General features: G+C 43.1%; 2 protein-coding genes across 3 annotated transcripts in view; one reads left to right on the plus strand and one right to left on the minus strand.

The window, feature by feature from the left end:
- Nucleotides 1–2,156: 2,156 nt before the first annotated feature.
- LOC115590013 (Fc receptor-like protein 5) overlaps nt 2,157–12,156 on the minus strand; it is a 61,929-nt gene continuing 51,929 nt past the window's right edge. Inside the window, exons 1-8 of one of the 2 annotated variants that reach the window (XM_030431251.1) lie at nt 7,775–7,839; nt 7,246–7,512; nt 6,929–7,168; nt 6,573–6,764; nt 5,460–5,534; nt 3,312–3,386; nt 3,060–3,149; nt 2,157–2,392 (exon numbers count right to left, since the gene is read on the minus strand). In XM_030431251.1, the coding sequence (XP_030287111.1) occupies nt 2,316–2,392; nt 3,060–3,149; nt 3,312–3,386; nt 5,460–5,534; nt 6,573–6,764; nt 6,929–7,168; nt 7,246–7,480 (984 nt within the window). In that variant the 5' untranslated portion in view covers nt 7,481–7,512; nt 7,775–7,839 and the 3' untranslated portion in view covers nt 2,157–2,315. Of the gene's footprint in view, nt 2,393–3,059; nt 3,150–3,311; nt 3,387–5,459; nt 5,535–6,572; nt 6,765–6,928; nt 7,169–7,245; nt 7,513–7,774; nt 7,840–12,156 lie in introns of those variants that run through there. The other variant, XM_030431250.1, reaches the window with a different exon arrangement.
- LOC115590075 (nectin-4-like) overlaps nt 10,289–12,156 on the plus strand; it is a 3,328-nt gene continuing 1,460 nt past the window's right edge. The window contains exon 1 of the mRNA XM_030431338.1: nt 10,289–10,491. Coding sequence (XP_030287198.1) covers nt 10,434–10,491 — 58 coding nt within the window. The 5' untranslated portion in view covers nt 10,289–10,433. The remainder of the gene's footprint in view (nt 10,492–12,156) is intronic.

Consider the following 12,156-nt stretch of genomic DNA (forward strand, 5'->3'; position numbering starts at 1 on the left):
CTGGTCTTGAACCGCCACTGCAAAGTCAACACACCAGCTGCAGGCTGAAGATCACCAGTCCGGTTTTATCTTTAGATAAACAACATGTTGGTGCTGATAGGAGGGAAACATGTTTTAAACTTTGTCTCTGTGTTTCTTCTCCTGTGGGTCAAAGTTCAGACTTCAGCCTGTCGATCATCAGCTGATGAACACAGTGAAGCTGCTGTGCTGCCGCCTGCTGGATGACCGACAGCACTGATTGGCTCTCAGACTGAGAACAAACAGGAAGTGACCACAGTGTTTCCCTCCTAAAGATCAGGATGTGCATCATGTACATCTCAACCTCTCCTGCAGGGCGTCCTACAGTGGACAGATGTTTGTGAGTCATTTAACCTCTAAGCTGCTGAATGATTCCTGCTGATTATTATCACATATGGTTTCTCTTCTGAGGTGTGACATTGTTGGAGCTGTTTGTTTGTTGTTAGTTTTAATAACAAGCAATATTTATTGTTTGATTCTTTATTCAGATGTGAATTTGATATATTTTTCTTTTGTTGGTGTCGTGGCAGCTGAATATCAGTCATCTACTGCAGAGTCAGTCACGTTCTACACAATATTGATTTTCTAGAAGTTATTTTATTGTCACATCAGCAGACAGTAATGATGACTGAAGAGAGGCCGTCTCTCCTCGTCCTGTATAATAGTAGAAACCAACACACACAACTGCAGCAGTCACACAGTTACATGTGAACTGACTTACAATAACACTCCACCATCTCCACATACAAAGTAGGTTCAACATAAACTCAGCACACACATTCCAGAGTTTATGTGTCATCCATCAACCACTGTCAGAACACATATACACAGAAGAGGTTACATGAATACCTTCAGCATGAACTCCTTAACCAAGTTCCTATTTACATCTACATTTACTTTAAGGTCATTTAGCAGACGCTTTTGTCCAAAGTGACTTACAATAAGTACACATGTCATGAGTCTTTTGCAGAAGACAGAGAGTAACTCTGCTGTCCTGACATTGGTTTAAAGTTAGTTCCACCTCTGAGGTGCCAGAACAGAGAAGAGTCGCGACTTCACTGAGCGACCTTGGTTTGCTCTCAGCGATGGCAGTACCAGCCGACCAGCTGATGAAGGTTGAGTTTGAGGTGATGAGCAACTGTCCAAGCAGAAATGATGCAGACATTCAGAGGTGAGCGTCACAACGTGGCTGTTGGAGGAGGACGAGGGGAAAGAGAGGAACAGTTGGTGTCGTCAGCAGAACAGCGGTCAGAGAATCCATGTGATGTGACTGCAGAGCCTCGTGATCTAGTGTTAGTGGAAACAGAACCGGTCCTGATACTGAGCCTTGAGGGACACCAGTTTCCAGAAAGCAGGGTTTGTACAAGGAGCCGCTCCATATTACTGTGGGTTAGTTTTCACAGCCTTATTCATATTCTGCAAACATTCACGAGACAGAAACCATGCAGGAGGCCCACCGACACACGTTTTCACACTACACACATATATCTGTTAAGTTTCATGTGCAAGAATAACATCAGAATCATAAAAGGGACTTCAGAGAATTTTCCTCACACTATTGTTCGTTTAGTCTTTATTTAAAGTGTGATTTAGATTATCTGACAAATGTTCACTACAGACATCATAAACTCAAAGTGGCAGAAAAGGAGATGCACCTTTTTATTCTCAGAGAACCAACCAGGAGAAAAACTTTCAGTGTAGATCTTAGAAATATTTTTATCTGCATTTTAATAATTCTCCTGCATAGCTGTCCCCTCACGTCAACATCATGCACCAAACATATGTTCTGCCTATTGGGTTATTAATGAATGCCTTATTTTTTTTGTGTGTGTTGTTCAAAATAATCATCAATTTACATTTGAACAGTTTTATTCAACACACACGTTTGTGAAAAATGAACCTTCGTATTTTATCTAAACAAAGACACAGCTGTGTTTACACTCAATAAAAATATGATTCAAATCTGGTTTAAAGTGTTTCTAACTTCTTATTTGGTTGAAAAATCGTGTTTTTTTATGTGTCTGGTTTTCTGAGAATAAAAGCATTTATTTAACATTTATTCCTGACTCACTTTTTATAGTGGACATTAATGTTACTCCTTCAAAACATCAAAGATTGAAAGAAAAGAGTTCGGAAAGTTATTGTGAATGATTTAATTATTCATGCATGAAAGGGTTACACAAATAACTACAATAAATAATAACGTTTGTGTGTGAGTGAGTGTGTATAAACACACAACATATGATTTAATCAATGTTGTATATGGAGTTAATGAGCAGTAAAGCAGCAGCTCGACGTCACTGGTCGGACTGGTGTGGAGGTGTGACGGTGGAGTTGAGTGAAGAGTAGACGACATCCTTCTCTGCTGGAAACTCTGACAATACAAACAAATAAGAAATAAACATTTACACGTGTTAAAGTCAGTACTGTGGGGGCGCCGTTTAGCTCAGTTGGTAGAGCAGGCGTCCTATGTGCTGAGGCTCTGCAGCAGACCTGCGTTCGACTCCCAGCCTCGGTCCCTTTGCTGCAAGTCACTCCCCCGCTCTCTAACCCTGTTTCCTGTCACCCTCTTCAGCTGTACTGTCAATAAAGCCATAAAGGCCAAAAAAGATAAATATATATATATATGTATATATATATATATATATATATATATATATATATACAGAATTGTGGAATAAGGTCAAAATTCTGGGGAAAAAGTCAGAATTGTGAGATGAAATTATAATCCTAGAAAAAAGTAAAAGTTCTGGGGGAAAAGTCATAATTCTGGGAAAGGTCAGATTTCTGGAATAAAGTCATAATCCTGGGTAAAAAAGTCTGAATTCTGGGGGAAAAAGAGTCAGAATTGTGGAATAAAGTCAAAATTCTGGTGAAAAATGTAATTCTTAAAGAAATAATTTTCCAGAATTCTGAGATTTGAGTCAGAATTGTGAAAATAAGAGTAATTGTAGTTTTGTGACACAAAGTGAGTTTTGAACTGAAGCTTGATGAACGGGTCAGTCCTGCAGGCGGATGAAGGTTGAGAGCAGCAGCTGTACCTCTCCTGCTGTTCGTCCTGATGGAAATCTCTCCGTAACTGACGTCTCCAGTTCTTCTCACCGCTGAATAAACTACAGCAGCGTCACTCTCTGCAAACGAAGATCGTATCGATACAACCATCAGTGTGAAAGAAGAAATGATGAAATAATGTATCTGCACTCACACAGTTATCAGCCAAAGTCAACACTGTGTTAAATGTTACTAAGTTAGATTTCAGTGCAGACAGGTGTGACATGTGAACAGACATGTACCTGTCGTCCCGTCGGCTTCATGACTGACGTCTACTTCTCTGTTCACTGCTGAGTAGACGGGAGCTGGATCGCTCTCTGCAGAGTAAAATACTGAATATTATTATTACTACTGCTAATAGTTGATGTGTCATATTAACAACAACGGTCGTTATAATGTTTTCTCTATAGACAGACATAACAAATAAAAGATGGTGTCAGTTAAACAAGAACGGAGTTGATGAATGTATCCTGTAACACTGAAGAGCATTTTTCAATTCATTTTTGGTGTTCTGGCATTTAAATGCTCATTTTTCACGACAGTTTTTTGCAAGCGCTCATAATCTTCTGGGAAAAAGTCAAAATTCTGGCAAAAAGTCAAAATCCTGAGCAAAAAGTCAAAATTCTGGGAACAAGTGTTAATTCTGGGAAAAAAGTCTGAATTGTGGAAAAAAGTCAGAATTCCATCCGGGGCCGGGTCGTGGGGGCAGCTGTCTGAGCAGGGACACCCAGACTTCCCTCTCTCGGACACTTCCTCCAGCTCTTCCGGGAGGATCCAAAGGCGTTCCCAGGCCAGCCGAGTGACATAGTCACCCCAGTGTGTCCTGGGTCTTCCTCAGCTCCTCCTCCCGGTGGACCATGCCAGGAACACCTCCCGAGGGAGGCGTCCCGGGGACGTGGAGGAGCAGCGTCTCTACTCCTAGCCCCTCACCGCCACCCTGCTTGTATCCGGGATCTTATTCTTTCGGTCATGACCCAAAGTTCATGACTGTAGGTGAGGTAAGGAACTTAGATTGGCTGGTAAATCACGAGCACGACATCTCTTCAACATGACCGCCTGTCAATCTCACGTTCCATCCTTCCCTCACTCGTGAACAAGACCCCAATATACTTAAACTCCTCCACTTGAGGCAAGAACTCTCCTCCCACCTGGAGGGAGCAGGCCACCTTTTTCCGGTCGAGAGCCATGGCCTCAGGCTTGGAGGTGCGGATTTTCATCCCAGCTGCTTCACACTCGGCTGCAAACTGGTCCTGGCTCGAAGGAACCAACAAGACAACATCGTCCGCAAAAAGCAGAGATGGAATCCAGTGGCTCCCGAACCAGACCCCCTCAGGCCCGTGGCTGCGCCTAGAAATTCTGTCCATAAAAATAACGAACAGAACTGGTGACAAAGGGCAGCCCTGCGGGAGTCCAACATGCACTGGGAACAGGTCTGACTTACTGCAGGCAACGCAAACCAGGCTCCTGCTCCGGTCGTACAGGGACCGTACAGCCCTTAGCAGAGGGCCTCTGACCCCGTACTCCCCAAGCACCTCCCACAGAATGCTACGAGGGACATGGTTGAAATCCTTCTCCAAGTCCACAAAACACATGTGGACTGGTTGGGCAAACTCCCATGAACCCTCGAGCACCCTGCGGAGTGTATAGAGCTGGTCCAGCATTCCACGGTCAGGACGAAAACCGCATTGTTCCTCCTGAATCAGAGGTTCCATTACCTTCCGAATTCGCCTCTCCAGTACCATGGAACAGACTTCCCCGGGGAGGCTGAGGAGTGTGATCCCCTGATAGTTTGAACACACCCTCCAGTCCCTCTTTTTGAACAGAGGGACCACCACCCCGGTCTGCCAGTCCAGAGGCACTGTCCCCGACTGCCACACGATGCTGCAGAGATGTGTCAGCCAAGACAACCCCACAACATCCAGAGACTTGAGGTACTGAATCAACCTCTGAGTCCCCAGCCTCTGCCTCCTCTATGGAAGACGTGTCAGTGGGATTGAGGAGATCCTCGAAGTATTCCTTCCACTACCCAACAATGTCCCCAGTCAAGGTCAACAGATCCCCACCTCCACTGTAAACAGTGTTAGTGGAGGACTGCTTCCCCTTCCTGAGGCGCCGGATGGTTGGCCAGCATTTCCTTGAGGACAAATGGTAGTCCTTAAAAAAAAAAAAAGTCTGAATTCTGGGAAAAAAGTCAGAATTGTGAGATAAAAGTCATAATCCTGGGAAAAATCAAAATTCTGGCAAAAACAGTCAAAACAGTGTGAAAGAAGAAATGGTAAAATGACCCCAACCCTGCACTCACAAAGTTATCAGCCAAAGTCAACACTGTGTTAAACGTTACCAGGTTAGATTTAAGACTCGACAGGTGTGACATGTGAACAGACATGTACCTGTCGTCCCGTCGGCTTCACGACTGACGTCTACTTCTCTGTTCACTGCTGAGTAGACGGGAGCTGGATCGCTCTCTGCAGAGTAAAATACTGAATATTATTATTACTACTGTGTATATGTGTAATATTAACAACAATGGTCGTCACTGTATTTTACCTATAGACGGAGATAACAAATAAAAGGTGGTGTCATTTAAACAAGAATAAGTTGATGAATGTATCCTGTAACACTGAAGAGCATTTTTCAATTAATTTTTGATGTTCTGATATTTTAAATCCTAAAATGTTGTCGTAAATATTATTTACGACAATATTTTGCAAGAACTCATCATCTTCTTCCTCAACTTTGCTGGGACAAGTTTCTTTATCGCCACCAACCGTTAAACAGTGGAAAAGTATGAATCCATCAGCAGAATTGTGTCCTGGTGTTGTCCATCATCAACACCAGACTTCCTTAACAAATGTGTCAGTTTAGCGAGTTGTTGAGTTGGAGACACTTTATAAACTCTGTGAAACTCTGTCTCTGACTCATTCTGCATTATTTGGACCTTCTTGTTCATTCAGCAAATGTTCTACATGAACTTCTTTCTGTCTTTGAGTAGAAACATGGAGTCTGTTTGTCTCAGAGATGTGTGCTTGCATACAGAACGAGGAGCTGATATCCGATCACTCTGATGCATGTTACTGTGAGGTGTGATCAGTCTCTGTGCAAGGCGTCACCTTGTGCACGATGTTCCCAGTTGTGAAAACATTTTCTTGTAGTGTGAAGAAACACGTATAAGAGTTATAATAACTGTGGTTTTGTTATCAGCAAACAGGAAACTGGAGGACAGCAGAGCCTCACTTTGACCACAAGGCCAACGACTCACAACGCTGGTGTCAAACTGACTTCACACACAGGAAAAACCATCTGATCAGACCAAACACAGCAGAGTAGAGACCCAAATACCTCCTGTACTAAAGAACATCTCACTGAGTTGTTGTGGTTATAAATAAAATCTAACCAAAGAATGTGAAATGTGAATTTAAAAAGACAATTTGTGGCACCAACACAGAAATGTTGTACTGTCATCAGTTCTCTCAAAGATGGAGGAATAAATGAACGTGTCTCACCTTCAGGTTTCCTCTGGACGCGTCGCCTCACCAGTACCACCAGTACCACCAGTACAACCAGTACCACCAGTACCACCAGTACCACTGGGCCACAGATGGATAGAGCCGACCACAACAGCAAGGGAGCAGGAGGAGAGGAAGAGGAGGAGAAACCAGCTGTGGTGGATGGAGGAGGTGTTGTGGTGAGTTTCCCTGAAGTGAATGAAGAATAACAAATACAAATCATCCAAAGAACTCTTCCTGTGTTTCTCCTCGCAGCTGTTTGATTGTTAATTTCATAGTTGGGCTCTTCAAATTGTCTGTGAGGTCAATATAGCGAACAGATTTGGTTGCAGACTTAAGTTGAACCTGCTGACCTGTGACAGTGATCCAGCTGGGTGGAGACTCTCCATCACTGATGGTGTTACACTTGTAGAGTCCTTCATCAGACCTGGAAACATGGTGGATGGTCATGTGACCTGTAGGCTCAGTCCTGATGAAGGAGCCATCTTTATAGAAAGCAGCTGAGAGGTTGGAGGTGTTTGTTGTACAGGTGAGAGTGACATCATCTCCCTCCATCACAGGGAGGACAGGACTCTGCAGGATCACTGCTCCACCTCAACACACAGACAAACTACAGCATTTCATCCACCTACACAGCTTCATCAGCACCGACTGCACAGCCTCATCTTACCAGTGACAGTGATGTTGATGCTGCTACTGGCTGCTCCGCCTGTGGACTCACACCAGTAAACTCCAGTGTCAAACAGCACGATGTAGCTGATGGTACAGGAGGAACCATTTGGTCGTCCCCAGACTCCACACTGAGTCCTGGTCTCTCCGGTCTTGGTGTTGTTCCTCGTCACCGTCCATCCATCAGAGCTGTCGTCCTCCTCACACTTCAGAGAGACAAACTCTCCTACAAACATCTGAGATCTGTGAGGACTGATCTTCAGAGAGGCTGGAGGACGAGACAGAGACACTCAGTCATTTATTTTATTATTTCTCAGTTTCTGTGTTGTTGGTGTCATTTTTTCTCCTCAGTTTAAATACAGATATAACTTCATTGAGCTTCAGAGGTGCTTTATAAAAGACCAAGGCTAACTGTTTCCCTCTGTTTCCAGTCTTTATGCTAAGCTAAGCTAACGACTCCTGGCTGTGGCTTCATATTGACCTGACAGACATGAGCTGAACATTTTTAACGTGTCATATGAAACACTGACCTTGATGTGTAGCGCGGCTCAGCAGCGACGTCAGCACTGAAGACAAACGAGATTTACTGTACCATCAATAAAATCACGAGACTTCAACAGCCAACCAGAACCTCTACAAGAGTTTAACTTCAACCAGAACCTCTACAAGAGTTTAACTTCAACCAGAACCTCTACAAGAGTTTAACTTTAACCAGAACCTCTACGAGAGTTTAACTTTAACCAGAACCTCTACAAGAGTTTAGACAGAAGGAAACTTTGGTCGGCTCGTGACCATGAACAGGCTGAAACACAGATCTATCAGGGACAGGATGTGTTTTGTGGCAGGAAAGTCGCTTTAGAGGTTTGAAAATTGCTGCACTTAACTTCCTGTTTAAAAAACATGTATATGAGACAAAAACCTGATTTCTGCACTCGTCTTTTCCTGTCGCGATCTAACAAAGTGAATTCCTGTTCAGTCATGTGAGAGAGAATATTAGTTGTGTTTTACGCCTCCATGGATTCTTCTCTCTCCTGGTGGTCAGTGACATCTGATATCTACCTGCTGTTCATATAATACTAACATTTAAAGTACAGATTGTACTCACAGAGCAGCCACATGGTGTCCAACACTTCTCTCCCTCACAGATTCAAACCCTCCTCCTGCTGTAAAGGTGAGTTCACTGACTCTGCAGCAAACAGGAACATAAGGAGGTGACTTCATTATAGTTCAGCGCCACACATGAACCGGATGAGGTCATGAAACCACCAAACAGACAGAAGCAATGCAAACAAAGCAGTGAGTTCAAACCAAATAAATATATTTGTCTGATACAATCTGCTTTGTTTTTTATGAGGAAACAAGTTTAAGATCCTTACAGAGACACAACCTGCTCGACTGTTATCATCATTGTTGTTGTCAAAAACATTACATACCTAAATAACTACATAATACATTGTACATTAATGAGTTGACCCACAGTGTTCATTATATACATGCATGTAAATAAATGTGTTTACCTTTACTGTTGATACTAAGGAACATTTAATATCAGATACAGTCGGTCACAGCTGGTGCTGAGGGGTCAGTCTGTATAATGACGTCATGATAAATGGTGCAGACATTCATGTTTTGTTTTAAATCAGTTTTAATGACCAGGATTACATGTATCTGATTGTTATCAATAATATTTTACACAGCAGCAGGTGAACTTATCACAGGTCAGAGCAGCCAACACCTGTCGACAACAGCGAGGAGACCAAGAGACAAAAAGTCACCAGACTCCATTTAAAGATCGCTTGTTTTTATGAGTTGTTGAGTTGGAGAACCTTTATAAACACTGTCTCTGATTAATTCTGCATCATTTGGACCTTCTTGTTAATTCGGCATATGTTTCATGGGGCGCTGCAGCACTTTGTACAGCGTGTGTGTAAAATGATGACGTCATGAATGTGCCTGAATTAAAATAATAATATAAAACATGTCAACAAGATATAATATGCAGCAGTAACATGGAATATTAAATACAGTAATATAGATGTGAAGGTTTAACACCGAGGAGGACTTCCAGGAGTGTTCATAGAGTAACTCTCTAGCGCGCATGTCACTGTTCGACCTCGCTGATTGGCTGAGGGGGCGGGGCGACGACCAGCGTGTGCCAGCCGGCTGCTGCCATTCACAGCGGCGTGGAGACGAACCGAGGCGGGTCGTGGTGGGTCAGGAGCGGGTCAACAGAGGACCAGAACCAGGACAGTGTTTGCTCCAAACGGACGGATTTCCCGGCCTTTCTGGGTCTCTTCTGTCCGGTGTTCTAAGTTATACAATGGCGGCGGACACACTCAGAGGGGTTCAGGTGTCTCTTTGCAGAACTCTGCCAGGAAGCAGGTTGTCCTCCAGGAGACACCAGATTCACCTGGAGGCAGAGCGACTGTGTGTCCGGTCACTGAGAGGCCGTGAGAGAGACGACCACCGGCCGTGAGAGAGACGACCAGCGGCCGGGAGAGAGACACCACCGGCAGCGGGACTGAGTCTTCACACAGACGGTGAGTGTTGAACGGGTCTCCGCTGCTCTGTGTGTAGAAGGGTGGTGGCTGCAGGGTGTAACATCACTGTAAACCTAAATGTTTGAAAATATATATATATATAAATATATATAAACACACATACATATATATATATATATATATATGTATGTGTGTTTATATATATATATATATATATATATATATATATATATATATATATTTATATATGTATATATATATATATATATATATTTATATATGTATATATATTTATATATGTATGTGTGTTTATATATATTTATTTATATATGTGTATATGTGTGTGTATATATATTTCATACCACGAAGATGCCAATTGACCTAAGAAGAGAGGCAGGCCTATGTATATTACAAAATATAAATGCATTTGTCTTTTTTTTTTGGCTTTCATTTAGTTTTATATATGACAACATTTATCTACATTAAAAATAAAATGACCAAGTCCTGCACTTTGCAGGTGTCGTAAATGCAGCAAGTTTCATAGAAGTCCGAAATCCCCACTGTCCTGAACGCAGCAGAATTAAAAGATTGGATGTGGGCGGGGCTGGACCTTCCTGCAGGCTGCAGTTAGTACTTGCCCGTTCTTTGTAAACAGTAAACAGCTGTGCGTCTGCTGAGGAGCTTTAAAATGTCTTACAGGCTCTTCTTCTGGGTCCTGGTCTGCTCTGCGGGCTCTGCAGCTGAAGGTGAGCTGTGTGTGTGTGTGTGTGTGTGTGTGTTGTGTTGTGTTGTGTTGTGTTCACTGGCACACGTTCGTGTGTTGTCATGCTGTGCAGGAAGAACAGAGGTGCAGTAGTTGTTATCTCGGTCTGTTTCGCAGTAAGACTCACAGACAGTTGAAGTGTTTCAGGATTTTACAGATTGTTGCAGATGTTTTTATAATGAACATGATGGCATTAAATGTTAAAACTGAAAGCAGACCTGGAGAAACGAAAGTGAAGAAAAAGCTGAACACAGAAATCTGATCCTGCAGAATGACTCACAAAACACTCGTGTTCGTACCTTCTTAACAGTATTCTGTGTTCCTTTTTACATCACAAAGTGAAGTGTTGCTTTAGGAGAAGAGTCACAACACCCACTGAGAACAAAAGGTTAAAGCAGCGGCCTCAGACTCAGATGGTCTGTTGGTTTTATCGTGTTGTAGGAGGAAAACTGCAGCGTTCAGGTACCAAAAGATTTTACTGCAAAACAAACTCACAGACAGATGGTGAGCACACAGCCTCCAGGAGAGGTAACCAAACACAGCAGTCACTCTGCTCATATAAAAGCTGTGGATCCATTAAAGACAAACCTACAGGAGACTCAGTCCACCTGGAACAGAAAGCTTTTGGTTTCAGTTCTGTCTGGGTCAGCTGCAGATTAGGCCTGTCACTAAAACACATTCTGCTGGACGATAAATTGTCCCAGAAATTACTGTGAGAAACAATATTATTGTCATTTTGAGCTCCATTTTTCAGCAATTATAATGATAAAGATCATAATAATACAAGCACACCCTTTCAAAGATCAATAAACTTTATTTCTAAAGAATATTTAACATTGGAATTGAAATGTGAAGAAGAATAAATAAACAGAACAACCAGACACAATGAATAAAAAGGACTGTCAGTCTGTGTTACGACTCTAACCCTTCAGTATGTCGACTGTCACGCTGTGCAGTTGTGGAACTGTCTGTTGTGACACGTATGTTCTCCCAGGCAGTTTGTTCTGGCTGTCAAGTGTTGGCAGCAGTTGTTGACATGCCAGCATTTCGACAGTATTAAAGGACTGAATCTCTTTAGCAGCTACTCTGTCTGTGAGTGCGCACCACTGTGTTAGTCGACTAAACACTCCAGTGATTGTGGACTGTCAGGAAGACGCAGACGGCCCTCTGTAACTTTAGTTGTAGTTTTTTTTCCCAGCTGGGAAAACTGCATCAGATGATTATGCTGTAGGTGCAGATGCATGTTTGTTGCATTGCCGCTTTAGTTGCTACTGTTTTACAACAAATGCAACATAGCGGCTCGTCTGGGTTAAGATGTTCACAGGGTCATTGGGTTTGATTCTGAAGTGCTCCCACACTGCAGCTGTCACGTTCAGCTTTGAAACCAATTCCATCTTTGTTTTTATTCCGTCAAATCTCAACTAGCGTCACCTCTGGCCTGCTCCTCACGCTCATGCTGCACTCAGTTAGCGGTTTCACACTGGCACGGTTCTGGTTCTGGCACTGGTTCTGGTTCTGGAGTCTCAGAACCTTGGTGCTGCCTGGCAAACCAGCCCGCTTTCACACCAGTTTAAGTGGAACCAAAGTGGGAGGACGTCATTCCACGTCACACAACGGCAAACTGGCCGGTCGTGTGGATTATTTACGA

The sequence above is a fragment of the Sparus aurata genome, chromosome 10, assembly GCF_900880675.1.
Source record: "Sparus aurata chromosome 10, fSpaAur1.1, whole genome shotgun sequence".
Classification (NCBI taxonomy): Eukaryota; Metazoa; Chordata; class Actinopteri; order Spariformes; family Sparidae; genus Sparus; species Sparus aurata.